Source organism: Zea mays, chromosome 1 (assembly GCF_902167145.1).
Source record: "Zea mays cultivar B73 chromosome 1, Zm-B73-REFERENCE-NAM-5.0, whole genome shotgun sequence".
Taxonomy (NCBI): Eukaryota; Viridiplantae; Streptophyta; class Magnoliopsida; order Poales; family Poaceae; genus Zea; species Zea mays.
This window is the reverse complement of record NC_050096.1, coordinates 192,253,641-192,276,215: the sequence shown is the minus strand read 5'-3', so window position 1 is coordinate 192,276,215 and position 22,575 is coordinate 192,253,641. Positions and strand designations below refer to the sequence as shown.

Sequence of the window (22,575 nt, the reverse complement as noted above, 5' to 3'; positions counted from 1 at the left end):
AAGGATGGAAGTGAATTAAGTATTCCGTTGAACTATGGAATCACATTCTGCAAGTCTGATGTACAATAGTACTCTTATATAAATAATCTCTTCGATTGCATTTGTAATCCGTGCTGTACAGGTCTTTTGTGTTGTAGAAATATCCATTTCATTGAAAAGAACTGTAACTATCTATCCAATTGCATTTTTTAATCTGTATAGCGTACATCGATCTATACAAGTGTCTTGTGTTGTAGAATCTCAGGGCCCCTTTGTGAGACTATCCGCAACCCTAAATTTCTACTCTAAAAAAATATGTTATCCCTATCAGCAAAATTCTTTACCCTATACCATAATTCTCTTTTCTACCGCCTGGTAGGACATAGGAGTCAGTTTTCATCCCTCCTTTCTACCGCCTGCCTGGTGGTCTACCAGCCAGCGTGAATAGCAATGGTAAATACCCACCAGGCATTGACACCCTATAAACCATCCCCACCCAAAAAACTTAAAACCATCAGAATTCTCATACCATACTCGTTAAATCACCTATATCTAAAAATCCGTGTATACGGCAATAAATAAAAAAAATAAAATCCTTTAAACGGCTGCGGTAATTCTCCGCCAACATCATGATGCCCACGAGGCCACGAATTGCTAACTTGCTCTACAGGCTACAAGTTCCCTGCTTACGACGGCAATGCCATTTAACATCCAGTACAGTCAAGAGAGCACCCTAAACTACATTATTCGTTGTTGTTATATTACAAAAGCAATGGCCTTCTCAGGACGGTGCCACAAATGAATGGGTCACGAGCTGCAGCTACATCAACATCCCGCCGCTCCATCAGCATGTTACCAAACTCTCCCCGAAAAAGCCTAACAGGCTGCACCGAGCACATTCATTGGACACACTGCAAACATGAGAACCGGCCCGGTAGGTAGGTTCAGACACAGGTATATGACACGAAGCAAAAAAAGAAACACTACATTTTACTTGCAAATCCACACAAGAGAGGTTGTAGGCAACCAAAGAAGTGGCTATTTGAAGACAAACTACCTGTGTTATGTGCCGAGGTACTGCATCAAGTCGTCGTCGTCCACCAACTCATCCAATTCATCGAAGTTAAGCATCGGACTACTGAAAGGAAGGAGGCTGAAAGGAAGACCGCCAAAAGAGCTGTCTCCGGCGTCGCCGAAGAAAGGGTTGTCCATGAGCTGCTGGTGGGTCTCGCTGACGATTGTCCCAGAACTCACACCGCCTGCTGTCGGGAGACTGTAAGAGCCGTTCGTGGCGAGAGCTCCTGATCCCGTGATAGGCGCTTGGTGATCCATAGGAAGTGGAAGTGGCAGTGGCAGTGGCTGCTGCACTGCCGAACCCTGGTGAGCAACTGGTGAAGGATCAAAACCAATAGGAGGCCCAAGACCAACATCCTGCTGAAATGAGTGTCCGGACCATGAGTTGGCAATATCACTGCCTTCACAAGCCAGAGGATGGCCTCCCAGATAAGTGTTTGATTGAGCAGCACTTGCTGCCTGGTTGCTGTTGCTGCTGTTGTAGTTGATGGCAGCAGCAGGAGATAGAAAATTCCCTCGACAATCTCCGTGCTGCTGCAAAGCTCCAATTGTAGGGGGGACATGTTTAGGGCTCATTGGCAGGTTAGTAATGCCCACCGCATCAATTGGGTCGATAAAGTTCATATCACCACCAGCTGCACTGCACACTACTTCTGGCGTCTTGTCGTTTCTTTGTGTCACTTCAACCTCAACCTCGGCAACAGGAGGGCGGGTTGAGGGGCCTTTCCGCTGTTGAGATTTAGATTTACTCATCTCTTCCTTGCTAATAGCTAGTTGGTTGGAGGATGTGTCATGGCGCCTTCTCTTATTAGTTCCTCTAGTTGAGGTCTGCTCCCCTCTAATCTGCAAGACAGGCTGAGCGTCTCCCTCGTCCTCTTTGGATGATGTGGAACGAGGAGGCTGCTCGAGGCGGTCGACATCATACTCGTCACTGCTGCTATATATGCCCTCGTTTCTGTCCTCTGAAGTGCTACTATGCCGAGCATTCTGTAGTAAAGCACTGCCAAAGCCGTGAACAGACTTCTCCTCGCGTTGTAGAACACCAAGCCAGATGAGGCTCTCCTTTGCAGTCATTTTGTCCTGCAGACACTTCGACTTCCTTACACGGTTCCTGATCTTATCGAAGTTTGGGGCCATGTGCTTGATCACGCCCGTCAGGACACCAACTTTCCAAACCTTCTTCAGGTCATGCGGTTTCCTGTACGGAGGCGCTTCTCCCTTTGGGAGGCCCAACGCAGGCCACCACGACTCGTTCCCTGTTGGCCACCAAGGGGGCGGGACACCCTTATCCAATGGATAGCTTCGCTGCTGCGGGCTGCAGTGTTGCATCAGCGCTGAAAGCAATGAGCCCAGAGTGCCGTCTTGGAGGTCCATCAAGCTATGCTGGTCCATGGCTCCGCCGCCCTTAGGGTTGCTCAGCATCGAGTTCTCAAGCTCGTATTTCACGATCGCTGCTGGCCCATTCTTGTCAAACTTCACCTTGTCCTTCCACCAGGCCCTGATGTTATCGGACGCACCACTGACAGGCTTACCTTTCTCAGGAATGATCCCGTACACGAACCCTCGGGCATTGCACACCTCCATCAGCTTGAGCATGTACTTGAGGATCCCGTCCTGGGCCCTCGTCATCTTCTTCCGGAGGGCTTGGTCTGAAATCTTCTTTGTCTTGGTCTTCTCCAGCTCCAGCCGCTGCAGGGCAAGCTTCTGCTGCCTCTCCCTGATCCTCTTGAGCTTGACCTTGTCCTTCCACATTCGTCGGGCGAGCTCGTCGGCATCGATCTCCTCGTCGCTGACATCGTTCTCGCTGAGGTTGTCGATGCCATCAACCTCAAAATCCGTTGCGTCGTCCCCTAACTCAGACGCAATGATAGCAAGATGGTCCAACATGGTCACTTCAAGCAGTCAGCTTTCCTTAACCAAGTTGTACCACACGCACCATCAAGATTCTTGCTCTGTATTCTCGCTCATCAACTATTCGAATGATAAGAAAATTCTACGGCAGCAGCCTGCACAGTATATATATGCATGTGGTCAGAACCTTTATTTCATTTTGTGAAGAAGAAGAGAAAATACTACTACAAGTCTACAATGCAAGTCACTAAGGGATAACCTTAGCAATGAAAGCTACGTTTTCTGGCAATCAGGACATGTTAGTCCACTGCGATGATCGAACTACGAACGGTAGGCAAAACCGAGCAACAAATCCGAGCAACCCTCGCAGACTCGCCGTCCATAGGCATCCACTAGCACTGCTCGGGCTAAAATGATTGGCAAGCATGACGCTCTAGAAGAAGAAAAAATAAATGGATACGTATTATTCTACACACACGGCCATTTTTTCTGAAACGAAGGGGAACTTGAACCCCCCCAAAAACCAATCCAACGACCGCACCAACCCCCCGATGGCGGTCCCTGCACAGCATCCGACGACGGGGCAATCCGAACCCCGAACGAACCGTGACCGCCGCAGGGAGCGGACTCGCGCCTGGGGACGGAGACGATTCGCCGTCCCCGACATCGCCAAAGCACTCCCCCCCCCCCCCCCCCCCCCCCCCCCCCCCCCCCCGAGAATGAAGCGCAATGAAAACAGGAACTCTGGTCCGACGAAGCCGTCGATGCGTACCTCGTCGAGGGGACGGTTCGCGGCGGCGGAATCCGAGAGGAGAATTTCGCGGCCGGGTTCGCAGGGTGGGTGGGTTCGCGTCGCGCCACCTCCCGCTGCGGCTGGTTTTTATTTGGAAGAAAAATTGGAAGGAGATGAGGGAGAGCGGCGGCGGTGGGAACAAGACGCACGAACCGACGAGCGCGAGGGAGAGCGTGCGAGCCAAAAAAGGGTGGGGTGGGGGGCAACCCGGCACTCGTCTGTCGTGGCGCGATGCCCGTCTGCGCGCACCGCGCAGTGGCGTGTGAGGTAGGCCACACCTCATCTTCCACGGAAGATCACGGACTACTGAGCTGTGCCAGGCGTGATGCTGTTATTTATTTGTAATAACCGCAGGATTTCATCTTCTATCTATAAAAATAGAAAAGAATCGTTTTGATTTTTGCAGCGGAGAACCGTTCCGTTCCGTCATAGCGGGCCAAATTTATCCTGGCCACACCCACAGGCATCTCCATCCTTCAAAAGCGAGAAACCGACCGTCCTCTGTGTTCTCGTGATTTTTATATATACCAGATGAGGCAAATCTTTTCATTTACCAAAAAAAAATCGAAGCAAATCCTAAATCAAAATTACTATCGGATAGAGCCAAAGTGCTCGGGGTTAATTCCTTTTCCTTGTACTGACAGCTCAAACACGGGGAAACCAAGCTGTTCCTGTTTTGTCTCGTGACGTGGAGAGAAAAAACGAGCCGGCATTCCTCGCCGATCTCACGCGTGACGGCGGCATTCCTCGCGTTTTTCGACATCATCACCGGATTTTGGCCGTGAATAAGACAAGAAAAAAAAAGATTGCTACGCTCGCTGTTATCGCTTGCCATTACGACGACGATGCGTTGCTGATTCAGTCTCCACCCGTTCCGTTTTCGAGACGCAGGAATGCCCCCCGGCCAATCGTCACATCTGCATTTCCATGTACAGTAGCGGCGGTTCGTTGAACTTGGACGCCATTTTGAGCTAAGCGTCCAGGTTCGACGTATCTTCCACAGGAACCCCCCACACACACACAAGCTGACAAGCAGGAAGGAAGATGCCGGCCCATTTGGAGGTTTACGGAATGGATCCACTTCCTACGGTCTTTGGGCCGTTGAGTTGGCCCGGGTGCGAAATCAGATCCACTCCGTGCGGTGGTTACAGGCCCGGCCGCCCGGCTGGTGCTGCCTTTTCTGCTGAAAAAAAGTTCATTTTATTTCTCTCCACTATTGCTGTAGTATAACCTTACTAGAACTAAATGTATATAATTAATAAATGTATATAATTAAAAGAAGGGAACATATATAATACAAATCATGTTTTGATGCAGACTCCGTGCAAATCTACTAAAAAAGTTCCAAAAAAATTGAAAAAAAACATGAATGTACATCTGTGTTTACCTCATCTATATACAAAATTTTTCATGGTCAAATTCATCTTGCTCTAGCAGTTACAAAAAAGACAAAAATTCTAATAATTAGTAATAGTTCAAATGCACCAAAAATTATCTTTTTTGTAACTGCTAGAGTAAGATGAATTTGACCATGAAATTTTATATATATATATATATATATATATATATATATATATATATATATATATATATATATATATATATATATATATATATATATATGAGGTAAGCTCATATGTACATTCATGCTTTTTTAGAATTTTTTGAAAGTTTTTTAATAGATTTGCACGGGGTTTGCACCAAAACGTAGTTTGCATTCAATATATTCCCTTAAAAAGGCATCTAAATATATTTTCGCGTATCCAAATATTTTATTTGGAATCATTGTTTCACAATCTTCTCTCTCTTATTTTTTAGGTTTTGTAACTTTGGAGACATTCTCTACGGTTTAATGTCCTTAGTTTTCTACCTAAAAAGAAGAACTGTCTCCAAAAATCACTAAACATAACATTGAGGTAATTCGTGTTTTTTTAGAGTTCATGGGTTAGATGTATAGTTTTAGAGCAGTAAAACCAGACTACGACAAAAGTTAATGAGAGAGAAATATATTGTTTCCCTTCCCTTTGCACATTGTATCGGCTTGTGTCTTTTTTTACTAACAACGACGGTTGTAAAGAAAATATTAAATGCACGTGTAATGCGCCGGTACACGATTATATTTAATAACCATAAAAATTAGGTTTAATATGAAGTGAACATTTGGTTCACATATAAGATACTAAATTGTTAGCAATAAATATCACATTTTATCTTAGCCAAAATGAGCCACACCTTTTTTATAGCTCATTTGGTCGTTCGAGTTCCTTCAGAAAGTGATGTGGTACTATATGAGAACGTTGTTCTGTGTGTGGTTTTTCTGTCGTGTTGGTGTAATATCTTATTTGGCCCATTTGTTACTGTTAGGTGAGGAAACTGTTAGCAACGATCTGGCCGCCAATCACTGCGTTGAGAACCGGCGGCGGTGCTCTCTGCACAGGCGCGGACGCGGCCAGTGGTCAGACGGTCCGTGACCTGGTACATGGCTTGGGTTCCCTTCCTGACGGGCAGGACGGTCCGCGCGTGCGCAGGGGCGGCGGAGTTCGTCGACGGCGCCTGAATCTCGCTCTCGGGAGGGACACCATTGGGAGAAGAGATTATAGGTGTTGTCTAGTGTCAGCAGGCCGACATAGACACCTCTAATCGACGTAGAGCCGAAGAGAAGCAAAGAATTTGGGGATTGAGAGGCTAAACTAGAACTACTCCTAATGCCTAAGGAAAAAACGAGAGATAAACTGATTATTGATTCGATTGATGATGTACAAATCGGTCGTATTCCTCTATATTTATAGAGGAGGGGGTTGGACTCGTTACAAATAAATCTCTCTACGCGCGCGCGGACCGTCCGACCTCGGGACCGGGCCGATCCATCCGCAGGTCACTTTTGGTGCCCAACAGAAACGAGGGAGAGAGATAGGTCATGACAGCCTACACACTTCATATGTGACGCACGACGTACGAGGCTGGTGTTTTAAAGTAGTAGAGACTAGTACAATGGTATGCACTGCAATACCACACAATAATATTTAATACCTATAAAAGGTTTAATATTAAAATCAACATATGGCCGATATATAAGATATTAACCGATAAGAGAAATATTACGCTTTATCTTAATTAGGAGGACAAAAAATATATGAGTTGAAAAGGGGGCATGATCTTATTTTATAGCTTGTTTGGTTGTTGATCTTTCTTTAAAATGGTACTAGGTGAGAGTGATGTCTTACGTGTGGCTCTCTAGTCTCTATCATATTGGGCTTGGAACCATGGTCATCCAGCCTATTAGACATTAAAGGGTGTCAGTTCAAAACAGATCTACGAAGGAGCCTGTCTCTTTAGATTGATTTGACCGTTGTTGCATTGCACTGCACCGACCCGAGGAATTGAAATGGAGCGTGCTGGCTAGGCCTTTGCCACGTTTTCGGGCCTATCAGCTACCTTGAGCGGCGAAACATGCTGCAGCTCGCGGGCAGAGCAGAGCGCAGGCCCACCGGCGTTGCAAACGGCAGGGACAAAGACCCGACGCCGACGACGCAGGCGCAGGCGCAGGGAGCCAGCGGCAGCGTGCTCCCATTGCTGCTTTCACGCGGCCGCGGCTCCTCCTGCTGCTGGCCTGCTGCTGCCCATTGCTTTGTGTTGCTTCCCCACTCATCACTCCACCAGTCCCAAGTGTCTCCTGTGTCCTGTCCACTCCCTCCCACGATGGCCCCACACGTCGCTCGGCCCATGCCGCCGTGCGTGTTCCCCGGTCCCGGCAGAAGGAAAAGGCTGCCGCCGCGTGCGTCGCGGTGCGCGCGCCCGCAACGAAACCGACGACGACCCCCCGGGCAGAGGCGTATGCATGTAGCCCAAGGAAGCAGTGGGGGCTAGATTTCCCCGTGCCTCGTTTTCTCGGCACTTGCGTCGGCAAGCATCTCCTTCTTCTCAGACAGACACACGGTGTTGGACCGACGATGATGACGGTCGGTTTCTGATCCGTTTCTCTCAGCTCCAACGCAGAGAAGGAGAGAGAGGAAGACAGCCAGACAGAAACTACACCGGAAGCACGCGAGGACACAAGACAAAGGAAAGCTGGAAAGGTACGGCTCGGCTTCATTTTTTACACAGTATATTTTCCCCCCTGGATATCCAGCGGAAACAAAAGCATACGTACAATGCCTTGTGAGCAAAAAGTCGTCAAGCACGCACAAAGCCACAAAGCCTGGAGTAGAGTACTACAGAGAGCCAAGGTGCTTCTATGCTCTCTAGTATCCCGTGAGCACAAATCTGATGATAGCAGAATGGAGAGGGGGTTTGAATGATGGCCCTGCCCTGCCTTAAGATGCACTCTTCCAATATTTCCCTACCCTAAAAACAAAACAGCCAACCAAAACCAGCCAGGAGTGACGGAACGGAACGAACCATTATTCCTTCCTTCCTTCCCCTCGCTGCCTCCGCCACGGCATCCACAGTATCTCGATCTCCACTACTACATTGATTTCCAGCCCCCCAATGACGAGAGCGCCCCCCCGCCGCCTCTGGCCAGCCGCAGTAATTGCAGCGCAGCCCAAGTGACCGGCCTTTGAGGTTTGACCCCGCGCCGGCGCCATGGCCGCGGACGCCACCGCCTCCGCCTCCTCCTCGTCCGCCGCATACCTCCCGACCTCGCGCCTGGACATCCAGGCCGCCGTCGCCAAGGCCGCCGAGCTGCGCGCGCTCCACGCCGCGCTCCTCCAGGGCGGCAGCAGCAGCGGCGGCGCCGCCGCCGCCGCGTCCAATGCCGGGGCCTACGCCAGCGCTAGCCGGAGCCCCGCCGTCATCCGCCTGCCGCCGGCCGCGTCGCCGGCGCCGGCCCCCCTGGCCACGGCCGCCGAGGACTACCCCGTGTTTGCGCCGGTAAGCGGACCGGCGAGCCTCTGAAACTTCTTGCACCAGGGAAGTGTTTGTGTGTCAGAACTCCAAAGGTGCCTCTTTTCCTGCCGGATCCGCGTGCCCTGCCTTTCCGTCATGCCGGTGTTTTCCGTAGATTTTGCGGCTGTTCGATTAGATGGTTGCGACAATGTTTTTTTGCGAGCGAGGCTACCTTAGGATTTCGAGGCGTAGGTTCCAGTTCGGTCGATGGGGTTTGGTTGGAGTCATGCTACAAGCCCAGAACAGCATAGGCGGGTACTCGGTTGCATTTCATTTTACTGAAGCAAGGCTGTAGGTCGATCAACCTCTACTGTCTAGGTGTTCCCGGCAACTCCCAACTAGATGGAGGAAAAAAAACCAAGGATTCGTGAAGATAAATCTCATTTTTTGGACTCCCAGCTGCCGAGGAATGAGCGTGGTTTTGCTACTCAACTTGTTTTCTGTCAGGATATAAGAACACCCTACTCATACGCTTTGGCGGAGCATGATGGGCCATTTCCTCGGCATTAGACTGAGCTTTGTTTAAGCTGTCAGGATGATGTCTGAAAAGGTTGTTCTGCTGCATAGTGGAACGTCATTACATTTTTTTAAAAAAAAACTAAAAATCCATGGTTTCCTGGACTCTAAAAATCGATGTGCTTGACCAATTGATTTTTAAGGGCAGCGTACCACAAGGGAGGATGGCCACAACCACAATGACCCAGAACTGGCCGGGGATGCCAGCTTACAAGTAGAGTGTACTGACTCACACTCGCAAACATGAAGAATCAATTGACCAGCATGGTGTTAGTACCATGCCTCCATTGAAATTACGAAAACATTAAATGGTTGTGTTCAATGTGTTGCCTGCTGCTGGTACAACATTTTCCCATGGATCGTGCACGTTTTGCTTCATGATGCTGTACTTTCGGTTTCCAGTTCGTGCTGTTTTAACATGAACCTTGCTGCTTGCTTTGATGAATTCCCAGACTTATGATGAAGAGCACTTGGGTGGAACGAACTACATTCGCCAAGATAACAGGAGCCTGTCCGAGAACTGGAGCGGCATCGGTTTGGACCATGATCATGATGGCCTAGAAGACGAGGTGGCGTTCTCGGATTTCGACAACCGCAACACCTTCTCTTCGTCGAACAGCGAGCTCCGTTTCTCTTCGTCAAATGAGCACCTGCGGAACAGAAAGGCGTGCAGAAACCACCCGTCGCTCCTTCCGCCCGCCCTCTCTGCCGACAGTTTGCTTAGGTCAGTCAGCAGGATGACGGACTCGACTGAATTTAAGGCCGTTACGACGTGCAATACCTGCAAGCCCGCAACGATCAGTAGGGACGACACCGAAGCTGCTGATGCCAGGTCCTTGAAGAACCTCAACAGCACCGCGCCGCTGTCAAACTCCCGGACAAGGCGCAATGGGCCACACATTCTCTCCTGGCTCTTACCGAAGTCAAAGAGGAAGCCAAAACCAGATGTGTCCCCAAACACCGTCGAATGCGAGAACATGTCGCAGCTTCTGAAGGACTGGGGTGTGTTCTCACTGGATTCCCTGAGGAAAGAGGTCGTTGAGGCCAATGAGCACAGGGACGCCGCGCTCCAAGAGGTATCAGAGATGAAACTATCACTAGGAGAGCTGACTGCCAAGCTAGTGAGCCTGGAAGCATACTGTTCGGAATTGAAGAAGGCTCTAAAGCAAGCGACGAGCGCGAAGAACATGCAGTCTCACTCAAAGAGATCGGCTAGGCCAGTTAGCGGGAGCAGAGACAGCTTCTTGCCCGTCAGTCACGAAGTTATGGTGGAAGGGTTCTTGCAGATAGTATCGGAGGCTCGTCTCTCCATAAAACAGTTCTGCAAGGTATTGATACAGCAAGTCGAAGATACTGACAACGGGCTATCAGATAAGCTAAATCTGCTCCTACGACCGTACCAGATCACGCTGAGTGACAAGCACCCGAAGCTAGTGCTGTACCACCTCGAAGCTCTGATGAACCAAGCGATGTACCAGGACTTCGAGAACTGCACGTTCCAGAAGAACGGGTCGCCCAGGTGCCTGGACCCGAAGCAGGAGCAGCAGGAGAGCTTCGCCTCGTTCGTCGCGCTGCGCAACCTGAGCTGGAACGAGGTCCTGAAGAAGGGCACCAAGCACCACTGCGAGGACCTGGGCCGCTTCTGCGACCAGAAGATGAGCTGCGTCGTGTCCATCCTGAACTGGTCGTGGCCGTGGGCCGAGCAGCTGCTGCAGTGCTTCTTCGTGGCGTCCAAGTGTGTCTGGCTGCTCCACCTACTGGCCTTCTCCTTCGTCCCGCCGCTGACCATCCTACGGGTCGAGGAGGACCGGGCGTTCGACCAGACGTACATGGAGGACGTGCTGCTGGACAAGCAGCGGTCACGGAATGGTCCGCCGCCGTCGTCGTCGCAGGTGAAACTCATGGTGACGCCTGGGTTCTATGTCCAGGACAGGCTGCTCAAATGCAGGGTGCTCTGCAGGTACAGCGGCTAGATCTCTATCGCTGATTGGATTGGAGGTGCTTCGAGTGTTCTTCTTTGACTGATTGTTAGTTATTAGTGTGATGCAGTAGTATCTGTTCTGCTAGGTTGCAAAGTGCTATACTGGGACGCCAGAATATCATTATTTTGACCCTTGGCATGCCCGTCAGCATCTCTGTAACATAAGAGAGTCATGTTGTGTAAGAAAGATGTGTGCAAGATTTTAGCTCAACAGGTTTCCTCTTAACTTTTCGAAGGGAAGAAAGGGGACCTTTTTTTATGAACAGATGCATCAGCCATTGTTCTTGTTTGAGATGACGAGGAGGAACGAGCCCTGTGGACAGCGAGTGAACTGAGATGGACACCAATGCACCTGGTATTTCCTTATTATTAAAGCGGAACATAAACGCTGCCTAAGAAGCTATCCACGTCTGCCGAATTATTAACGCACGTATGATCATTCATGGACGTCTTACATTGCTCTTAAAGCGGAACAGAAACGCTGCCTAAGAAGCTATCCACGTCTGCCGAATTATTAACGCACGTATGATCATTCATGGACGTCTTACATTGCTCCACGGCCATCTATTTCTGGATTGTTCTAGGTGACGTTTGCTTCGTGTGGACGACTCTCGTTCTCTTCGTCTCTACGGGTTTGCAGCTGACGCTCTCCATCCTCGTTCTTCTCGCTCCGTTCCTCTTTCCCTCCTCCCCTCCGTCTTGGTTCTTCACACCTGGTTCTTCTGTCTCCCGTTGTCTCTATCGTCTGCTCCGGTGAACCCGCATCGTTCCTATTCCTTGTGCTGCTTCCGTCGTCGGCTCCAGTAAATCACTTTGTTCGCCAGCTCGAGATCGTGGACGGCTTGCTAAAATCAGGTTTGTTTTCATTGGGTTTCCATTTCTGGAAGTGATTAAGGCGAAGTAAATCTTCTTTCCTCGAAACGTATACACTTTGGTGCATCTGTGGAAATCTGATTTGTTGGGTTTCTGATCTATTTGGCTCTTTGCATTTTTTAAATCCCCTCCTACAAATCCTGCTACCTCCCCGTCTTTTTTTGTTTGTTTGGAAAATTTGTTTCGTATCTTCCCTCCTCGTTTTTTTGCTTCAGTTCGAAATCGATTTGGTGGGTTTCTGATGGCAACCCTCGCCACCGCCTCATGGGTACGTGCCGAGCCGCCTTATCTGTTCGCTCACCACTTTACATTGGTTCTTGCGCCTGCGATTTCGGTGTCGTAGGATCATGCTTGTGCGGATGTGATGGTCGCTGTGGCTTCGCGTCGGTGGGCGGTGGGATTTGGGCTGGGATTCTCGCGCCTTGTCTCTAGGGTTTGGGTTTGGTGCTTCCTCAGTGCGGAATTGGGGATTATAATTCCTTTAGGTTTGATTTTATCTCGGGTAACTGCGGGATAATAGCCTAGTAGGGAAATCGTGGGGATTCTTAAGGATTATTAAGTTTCTGATTTATCTCTGCCTTATTTAGCTCGTCTGTTGTGGTGGCTTTTCCTTCTTGCTGATGCTGATTATGCTTCCGGTTATGAGCCACAAAACAATATTGATCGGCAACCTGTAGTTTTGCCTCAGTTCATCGCTTGCTGTCTCTGTTAAATGACCAAGAATAAAGTTTAGTACTTCACACATTAGGCATCCAGTAAAACGGTATCATAATTCCAAAGGTCAGTAACGCAAACAAACACCTTCTAAATCTTTTCCGTTTGCTGCAGCAGCCATGAGATTCTCCTTGATCTGTTTGCGACATTTATTCCTCTCTTGAACAATATCTTGACTATTCCCTCCAGTGAACAGCGAGACATATTTCTCATTCTTAGGGAAGAACTACAAATGAGTTGAGATATAGAAGCTTTAGCTCAGGATTCAAGCAGGTACAGATAAAAAATGGTTGATTAGAACCTCCAATCTAATGCAAAGAGAATGATACATCACAGAAAACAAAGTTGTAATGATACTTATATGTCATATCATCATGGGCAGGGCAGTAATGTAGGAAGCTTACTCTAACATATTCAAGATCTTCTCGCAATTTTGACAGATTATTGTTGACACCATCACCATTTGAACGTTGTTGCTTCTCGAGTCGCCTTATCATCCTCTCAATCTTCCGTCTCTCTTTGTATTTTGAATACCAACATCAAGAAGATGGTAAGTACATTCCATACATGCATAGAAAAGAAACTTAAAATGAAAAGGAAAGTATAACAGACCAAAGAACTTTATCTTTCTATCTCTAAATTGTAATGTCCGCTGGACAACAAGTTGATTCTGAAGCTCTTGTTGCCTCTTCAGTTCTTCCAGTTTCTTCTCTTGAGCAACCCTAATCTCATCCGGAAGGTCCTGAAAATTAAACATGGAGCAGTAACTAAACAACATGGCTAGATGAAAAGGGGGCTATACTCCATTGATGTAATCAGAAAATAAAATGGAAGCATATGTGCTATTCTTTTATACATGTAGGTTGCTCACATAAAGTGGCCTTGATTTTAAATAACACAACCATGGTAAGCTTATACCCCCCTCCCGCTGTAGAATTGAATTACACAACCAGTTGCCACTTATGCATAGGGGTGGTAATGGGCTCTAGATTTTACATTATAAAATTTAAGGATCGAATCGCGTTAGGACCATGCTCTATTCCTTTTTTTAACTAAAATTTATTAAGGGCCCTAACTGAAAAATAAAATTTTGGATCGTGGTCCATTACCACCCTTATGCCTACTTGACTCTTTCCAATATAAGATGAAGATTCTGTCGGAAAGCAATTATATTTAGTTGATGCATAGAAAGAGACATGAACATATCCATTCTACACTGTTCTAAAACAAGGTCAATTAGGCTTCCTCACTTCCCCTCTGACAAGAACAAATTCCCTTTCACCATTTTTCGACCAATCAGTTTGAGCAGCATAGTTAAAATTTCAGTATGTTAGTATTTCAATCAATACTTGATACTTAATGCAGTGCAGTAATCCAGCTACACCATGAACTTTATCCCACTACATGATGAAATTTATCTTTGCAGTTACCATAAACATGAGAGCATTCTCAGTGACAAATAGAGCATTTTCTATTCTCTCTATATTAACAAACCATGGAAGACAATCCTCAGTACCATCTTCCCTACTTACCTACCCCGAACAACATCTTATCACAAGATGACGTACTTGGCCTTACAACCACGCACCAGCGACATCATTTTCCAAATTATCCACTTCTAGCAGCCAAACAAACATGGTATGGAACTTCTTCTTTACTATTATTTGCAACTTTTTAAAAACATGTTATATGACTACAACCTAATGAAGTTCATTTGCTAGGCCCGACGATTGCTAGCATATCCCGGTGTGCCACAGAATACAGAGGTAAATTTGATATACTTATATAGTTATCTTCTACACATTGAAAAAAGTGTGTACCTTTACATACCTAATACTCTCGTAGCATATAGTAAGAACCATTCTCTTTAGCTACACATCTATAGATTTAGGAAATTGACCTTCCAATCTAAACTACCAAGATAATTATACATGTTTTATTGTCTTCATCACAGGCGGATGAACACTACACAGATCAACTTAACAAGAAGGAGCTATCCTCACCATCGAAAATGTAAGTATTCGAGTATTATAAAAAAAGTAGGATAAACAACAGATACATTTTAATTTTACCACTAAAACTTATGTCCAGGATGAAGCACACCCAAGTTGACAAAGTCCTAGATTCTATAATTCCAGAAAAATGAAGCTTGTTACATCCTCATGACATGCATGAAGGTATAATACTATATATACTCCTTTGTGATACAAAACATATTACCCCCCCCCCACATTATCTTTCACTCGCCTTAGTACCCATTAAACAGCAACAAATAATTAGGCAAACATTGTTAGCACAACTAATCCTATCTTCCTCTTTATGTAAAGGAATTTGCTTTTGCGTATCTGTGGAGGGCTTCGTCACTTTTGAATGAAAAAACATCTATGTACATATAAATCACTTGGTGAAGCCTTTCTCAGGCATGTGTGTTGATGCAACCTCTGGGAAACAAATGCTATCAGCTGCTGACATATGCTACTTCAATACTGCTTGATATGTATTGCACTCTCAGTTCCGTCTACTGTTGGTCCAAACTGCATCTGTGTATATACAGACGAGTTGTATTAAACTTTCTAAATCTGTGTATACTAATGCAACCTCTTGAAAACAGTTGTTAGCCCTTGACACGTATGCTATTTTAATGCTACTTAATATGTATTGCAATTTGGTTTTCCTGTACAGAACTGCTACAATTCACGTTCCAATATTAATCGGAAGCTACTGCAGCCTAGCAAAATTTCCTTAAGTCTGCTTTGTGTCCATGTATTTATGTGCTTCATAACGAATATCCTTCATATAACATTTCCACGCTACAATTTCTATCCACTTAAAAGCTTGTTCGTTTATATGTTAATACATGTGTATTGGATGGGATTAAGTTGGATTAAATCCATAGCAAGTATCAATCCATCTCAATTTCACTCAATCCACACAAATACACATGGAATATGAATAACCGAACAAGCCCTAAATATACTCACACACATTCTAAAATACGGGTCAACAAGCGCGCATGGCGCGCATAATACACTAGTGTACGTGGAACAAGGAGAATGAAAGCATCCGGGGAGGCGGGGAGTGCAAGGCGAGGTGAGGCGACCTGCACGTAAGTAGGGGTGAAAACAAAAACGGTAATTTTTGGATACTAGAAATCGTTCTCGAAGTTTTATCGAAATTTAGTTTTAAACGGAAATTTTAAACGGAAACGAAAACGGTTACCGAAAATATGGAAACAAAATCGGCAAAATAAATCGAAAATGAAAATGGTTTGACCCGTAAATTACCGTTTTTATTCGGTATTTTACTGTCAGTAATAAATTCAGTCTTTTTTTAGAAAAATATTAAATATGCACGGACCTTTATAAATTCATAAAAAATATCTTAGCTTAGAAAATATGAAACTAATTTTATTATTTTCATAAAATCAAGATCTATCTAATGGTATTTAGTTTAGAATCGTTTAAATTTTTTATAAATTTTATTTATGTTTTCTTACTTATTATTACTCTTGATACATATATTCATAATTTGCACGAGAACTTAGGTAGCGTTTGGTTGAAGAGCCAAATAGAACGGAGTTGTTCTGTCCTAGTTTTGTTTTTGTTTGGTTACAAAGTAACTAGAACAGAATGGCTCCAATTAGAGAATATTCTCCTCAGATCCGGAACCATTCCGCTCCAAAAAATCAACTGGATGGAGTCGCTCCGTTCCAATCCCGCTCGCACAGTCACGCTCCGTTCCATTCACTCTGCAACCAAACAAAAAACAGAGCCGCTCCGTTCCAGATTACCAAACACAGAACAGAGCGGCTCCATTCCTAGAATCAGGGATGGAACGGCTCCGTTCTACTTGGCTTCTCAACCAAACACTACCTTAAGAAGGACCAAGATAACACTAATTATATTGACTATGCCAAGTAATAGGAGTACAAATAGAATGTAAGTGTCATATTATTATACACATCTTGATTCTACTTTACTTAAATACATAATAATGATTTTTTATTGTATACTTCTTAACTTACATATTTAATGTGATCTCCTACATTATATATTATTACTAGTTTTATATGAATGTATGACTTGCGCGAATTTTTCAAGTCAATTGAGGGTACATGTTACAATTTTTACTGGTCGAATTTTAGATTCCGATCGTAACTGGTGTAATTTTCGTACCGAACTTTCGTTTTCGATTTTTTCGAATTACCGATGTTGTTTTCGTTTTCGGAGTTACCGTTTTTGATCTCGTTTCCGAGAAAAAAATATGGAAACGAAAATGGTTTTAGTGTTTACCGATCATTTCCGACCGTTTTCACCCCTACACGTAAGGTCCATTCAAAACGTTGTAGTTTCATTTGATTTCAGAGGAAGAAAAATATAGTAATTTTAGATTCTGATCATGACCGGTAGGGATGAAAACAGTTGGTAAACACTAAAACCATTATCGTTTTCATATTTTTTATCGGAAACAAAATAAAAAACGGTAACTCCGGAAACGGAAACAATATCGGTATTTCGAAAACATTGGAAACGAAAGTTCAGTGCGGAAAATACACCGGTAACGGTCAAAATCTAAAATACGATCGGTAAACATATCAAACTTCACAATACAATAAAGTTGACAAAAGATCACAAGGACCACAAGTTCACAATTTATGATATAACAAGTTCACAAGGATCACAAATTTATAATATAAAAAGCTTACAAAGATCACAAGTTCACAATATAACAAGTTCACAGTATAACAAGTTCACAGACTCAAAGTTCACAATTCACAATATCCACTCGATTTAATTGACATAGCATGCTTACTCATGAAATATTTTTTCCTCACATAAAGAGTTTTTTCACAGCCTTACAAAAAAACCGTAAAATCTAGTGTGTAAAAGGACAGACTGTCGGCTCTCTATCATTATATATTAGTAACATGTGCATAGAAAAGGGTGGATTCGTTCGAGAGACCAAATCGTTAATCTCAACTGCCTTCCAACACCATCTATCCCAAAAAAATCTTAAGGCGTCCAAAAAATACAAAAATAAGTAATCCTTATCTAGAGACGTACAGGCGATGCGAAAAAATCACATGCTGGAAAATTCTGAGACACAATTCCGAAAAATTCCGAGACACAAATCCGGTAATTTCCGACAAAAACCGTTAACTCAAGGAAATGGTCGGTAAAACACCACGCCGATTCCGATAGAAAATTCCGAAAACCGATTCCATTTTCGAAAAATACTGTTACCGGTGAATCTGATCGAAAAATTTCGAAATCGGTTTTCAGAATACCGAAAAATTCTGAAACCGTTTTCATCCCTAGTGACTAGTGTAATTTTTGTACCGAACTTTCGTTTCCGATGTTTCCGAATTACCGATGTCGTTTTCGTTTCCGGAGTTACCGTTTTCGATCTCGTTTCCGAGAAAAAAATGAAAACAAAAATGGTTTTAATGTTTATCGATCGTTTTCGACCATTTTCACCCCTACACGTAAGGTCCATTCAAAACGTTGCAGTTTCATTTGATTTCAGAGGAAGAAAAATATAGGAAAATGTCATTCTAAATCTTTACTCCTTTAAATCACGAGTTTCGTTTGTCAAGCACGAACACGAAGCACATAAATTAGATTTGTTTTTCTCACCTACTCCACGTCAAACCTAACAACGAAAGTGTCACCGGATGGGTTGTCATAAAACATCATATAGTTCAATATAAGCGTTGTCAGATGGGTTGTCATAAAACATCCTATAGTTCAACATAATATGAGGCCAAAGCGAATAGAGTAGATCTGTTTTTTCTCTCCCACCTCATTCTCATTTCTCGCCTAACAACCATATGGGTTGTGAGAAAACACTAAAACCCAACACGACACAAAGTCACACACGTGCAACACGCTTTGATTGTAACACCTAGCTAGCTGAAAAAGAACGAGTGACTAAGTGAGCCGTAAAAAAAGTAATATTCTTTTCAACTCATATTTTCTCTATCTTTTGACTAAACTAAAATATAATATGTGCCGTTTAATATCTCTGCCGTCTGTCGTTGGGCGTGTGGAGGGGTGCAGATGTTCCAAGTCTGGTTTAGAGATGGCCAAACGGGCCGGCCCGGCCCGGCCCGGCCCGGGCCCGGTGAAGCCCGGCCAAAACCGGGCCGGGCCTGCTGAGCCAGCGGGCTTAAGTTTCTGTCCAAGCCCGGCCCGCAGCGGGCCTAAACGGGCCGGGCCGGCCCGTTTAGCACAAAAAAACGGGCCAAAAAGCGGGCTAAACGGGCCGTTAAGCACGTTTTAGTGTAAAAAAAACGGGCTTAACGGGCTTAGAGGTAAACGGGCCGTGCCGGGCTAGCCCGCCGTGCCTAGTTTCCTGTCCAAGCCCGCCCGCTTATTCTACCGTGCCGGGCTCGGACCGGGCCAAAAAAGCGGGTTTCGTGCCGGGCTCACGGGCCTCGTGCTTTTTGGCCATCTATAGTCTGGTTCAAGCTGGCTGGGCGCTTGGATGCCAGGGACGACGGCAAGGCGTTGAGGCTTGAGTTCAGAGAATCTTGTTCTGAGACCGAGCCAGGCGCACTGCACTTACACGTCGTCGCGGCCATCAGTGCCTGTCGTCGGCACGGCAGCCGCCGGACGGGAGCGCCGTGCTCCTGGCGTCCAATCGTGATGCCGGGCCCCGGCCCCCGATCGGTGCGCCAGAGCAGCAGCCGGCCGGCGGTCCTTCTGCTGCGCTCCGCGCGCGCGCGCCAGTGGCGGGCTGCCGGCCGGCACTCGCCTTGCTCCGCCGCTGGCTCTGCATGCACGCGGAGTGCGGACTCCTGTCCGCTCCTGCCATGCAGGCACGCTGCCTGCCCAGAGTGCGCAGAACGGCAGTAGTACCTCAAGAACAGTCGTGCTCGCGGTAGGTGCGCCGCCAAGGCCCAAGGGCCAAGAAGATGGGCACGCACGCAGTGGGCAGCGGACAGTGGACTTGAGTGGAGTGGACGAGCCAAAGGCGAACACACTGCCGACTCCACTACCACCTCTGTGGCATTGCCAATGCCATGCGCTTTTCACTTCTTCATTCAGATTCAGATTCGGCTTTCACCGTGCCATCCCATCACCTCGTCACACGCATGTGGCCGTTCTTGCCGCGCTGGCGGGCCTGGCTCAATTCAATGGTATTCAATTGAATACCCATTATTTTGACAAAAACAGCATATACATATATATAGTATATATACATAGGAAATAAGAAATGAATCAAATAAGTGGAGGAATTTCTGTTAACTTAGACCAAAATATTTCTAATCTCCTTGCTACTTCCCATACCCACCCAGCCCAATAAATTGTTGTATGATTGTGTCCGATGAGATCCAATGGAGTGATATAACCCATCTTAGTATCTCACGGCAAAAAACCTTCAAACCTTATTGTCGTACCAAGGAAGAGCTGTTAGGTCTTGGTGGGACATTAGCAATAGTGTGAAGCATTAGCGATTGGAAAGAGCCAAATATGATAAATATCTAGTCAACAACCGAGCAATAGCCCCTGGTGCATTTCGATTTGAATTTTTTTAAATAGTTGTATGTAATTTGAGTTTAGTAGACTAGTTATTGGATCGGTTATGACTATATTGTGTGTACTTAATTATAGATTATATATAATTAACTATATATATGCTAATAAACAAGCTTTATGTCTAGAAAAAATTTTATCCTAATTTTTTTTTGAATACCCGCCTTCTAAATCCTGGGCCCGCCACTGGCCGCGCATGGCCACATCGGCGCCTCCCAGTATCGCTACTGTTTGACTTGGCCCTGGCCCCCGGCCTACGTCTGCGTGCGTTCGCCCTTAGACCAACTCCAGCAGACTCCCTCTCTATATCCCTAAAACGCGCGGCCAACACATTCTCTCTCCTCTCCGTATCCGTCTCCATTTCCAGCAACACTCCCCATCCCACTCCGCATGCAGTCTATGACACCTGGGGCCCGCGAGCAGCCGCGCGCGCACGCAGAGAGCTGCGGAGAGGAGAGAGAAAGCGTGGAAATGGGGAGTGCAGGGACACGGCGTCTATTTTGCGGAGACGGATGCGGAGCCTGCTGGAGAGCGCAATAGTGCCTCAGACCGTGCAAAATGCGGATGCGGAGTGGGATGAGGAGTGTTGCTGGAGTTGGTCTTAGTGCCATGTGGCTAGGGATGAAAACGAACGAGAAATTTCCCGTCCCGACCCACTCCGTATTCCCATTTTGTCCCGACTATTTTCGTATTTCCGGGAAAATACGAAAACGGTACGAAAACGGGATGGGACCAACCGAAAACGGGTGCGAAAACAGTTAAGGTAGTTTCCCGCCCGTATTTCCGGTATCCCGTTTTGATCCGGTATTTTTCTGTATTATCCCGCTTTTACAGTAGACCGGAAAATCTATTTGGCATGGCCCGATTGGCCCACTTAGCCTCCCAGGCAGCCAGGCCCAAGCACGAAGCAATCCGCCTATGCTGTTACTGCCTTACGGATGCACATACTGCTATTGTATTGTTGTTGGCCTATGGGTTGTGTCGCTGCTGCTGCTGTACTTGTACACTTGGGCTGAGGATATGTGTCTGTGTTGCTGCTCCAGCTGTTGGTCAGTGTGGCCGTATGTGGTTGTGTAACGTTGAAGCTTCGCTTCGTTGGCTGTTGTCTGTTGATCATTTGGCATGTTGTGTGCCCGTGCAGTTTAGAAAGCCAGTAACTCTTTGGTTGATTGATTGTAAACACTAAACAATAACATATAGCTTCCTTTCTTCGCTAAGTCCTAGAAGATATTTCGGTTACCGTCCGTTTTCGTTTAATTTTCGTTCGTATTTATTCGTTTTCGTATACCCGTATAACAGGCTGTGCGCGTGCGGTGCGGTGGCCCGCCGGCCGCCCGGCGCCGCCCGGCGCACACAAGTTTCACGGCACGAGCTGACACGCACGCCATGTACGAAGTTGGGTCGTCTGGATGGGTGCGATGCGGATCAGAGCACTAGCAGAGCAGAGCAGGGCAGAGCAGGAGCAAAGCAAAAGGTTGCTGCAAGCTTACATGCACTGTGGCCGATGGTGTGCATGCGTTTCTTTCTTTCGGCAGAGCACCATCGCCATGCGTTGATGACGACGACCCCGGCGCGGCCGCCCATCTGAAAACGGAAATGTCCTCCTCCTCCACCGCCACCACCACGGTTTTCAACGCACGTACGGAAGATCAGATAGCTGCTGCCAGCACGTCGTACTAACCACTCTGTACCCCGGCCAGTCAGTCTCTCTAAACTTCAAATCAGAGGTCATCCGGTCAGCGTTCATGACACTGATCTGAATAATTTTCGTTGGTCTATGACTTTTAGACTTAATACACAAAAGTTAGTTAATTTCCGTCATCAACTAATAGAAATTTCCATCGGCCAAGAGGAACTAGCTAGCGAAAAATAAGTTAATTTTGATAGGTTATAATAGAAGATCAGTCAAAGTTACTTATTGAGATATGGCTTGTTGTTGTGCTATATAGTTGGAGAAATACTCGATAGTCATGCTATCGGCCGTAGGCCTCCTAATGCTAGCACTATACCACGGAGGATTTTTACCGACCTTTGTTAGCTACCAAAGGTTGGTCGGTAAAAACAGCCGACACATGGTTGGTTGGTAATACCAGTTTTTGCAACGGCGGGACGGTCGGTAAATCTCTTATATTTAGCGTTGGGAGATCCGTCGGTAAAAATGGTAAAGACATCGCTCGTTCGGTCGGTAAATATATTGGCGCAACCCAACCGCGTGCCGCCAAATTATTACGCGCGTTCCTCCCAACCAAATCGCCGCGACGGCCCCCTCCAAAATCCAGCCGCCCGCCCCCTTCTCCTAACTCCCACCGCGCCGCCCGCACGCCCCCTCCACAGCGCCGCCCGCGCGTCCCCTCCATAGCGCCGCCCGC

General features: G+C 46.4%; 2 protein-coding genes and 1 long non-coding RNA gene across 4 annotated transcripts; 2 read left to right on the top strand and 1 right to left on the bottom strand.

Moving 5' to 3' along the window:
* Positions 1 to 630: 630 nt before the first annotated feature.
* On the bottom strand, positions 631 to 3,844 carry LOC100285594 (uncharacterized). The gene is made up of 3 exons (NM_001372307.1): positions 3,677 to 3,844; positions 1,037 to 3,059; positions 631 to 890 (listed from the first exon to the last, which is right to left on the bottom strand). Exon 2 carries the CDS (start codon positions 2,938 to 2,940, stop codon positions 1,042 to 1,044), a length of 1,899 nt encoding a protein of 632 aa, NP_001359236.1. The 5' UTR covers positions 2,941 to 3,059; positions 3,677 to 3,844; the 3' UTR covers positions 631 to 890; positions 1,037 to 1,041.
* A 4,390-nt stretch (positions 3,845 to 8,234) lies between these two features.
* Positions 8,235 to 11,359, top strand: LOC100272615 (uncharacterized). Of its 2 annotated transcripts, none has more exons than NM_001359663.1 (2): positions 8,235 to 8,569; positions 9,553 to 11,290. In NM_001359663.1, exons 1-2 carry the CDS (start codon positions 8,282 to 8,284, stop codon positions 11,071 to 11,073), a joined length of 1,809 nt encoding a protein of 602 aa, NP_001346592.1. In that variant the 5' UTR covers positions 8,235 to 8,281; the 3' UTR covers positions 11,074 to 11,290. The 2 variants fall into 2 exon arrangements, with proteins under 2 accessions (NP_001346592.1, XP_008666801.1); XM_008668579.4 differs by lacking the exon at positions 8,235 to 8,569 and adding an exon at positions 8,611 to 9,439 and having other exon boundaries at positions 9,553 to 11,359.
* A 377-nt stretch (positions 11,360 to 11,736) lies between these two features.
* Positions 11,737 to 15,347, top strand: LOC112695109 (uncharacterized). The gene is made up of 6 exons (NR_157386.1): positions 11,737 to 11,936; positions 14,095 to 14,306; positions 14,390 to 14,434; positions 14,623 to 14,681; positions 14,760 to 14,845; positions 14,996 to 15,347. It is a non-coding gene; the product is annotated as an uncharacterized lncRNA (long non-coding RNA).
* The last annotated feature ends 7,228 nt before the right edge of the window (positions 15,348 to 22,575 follow it).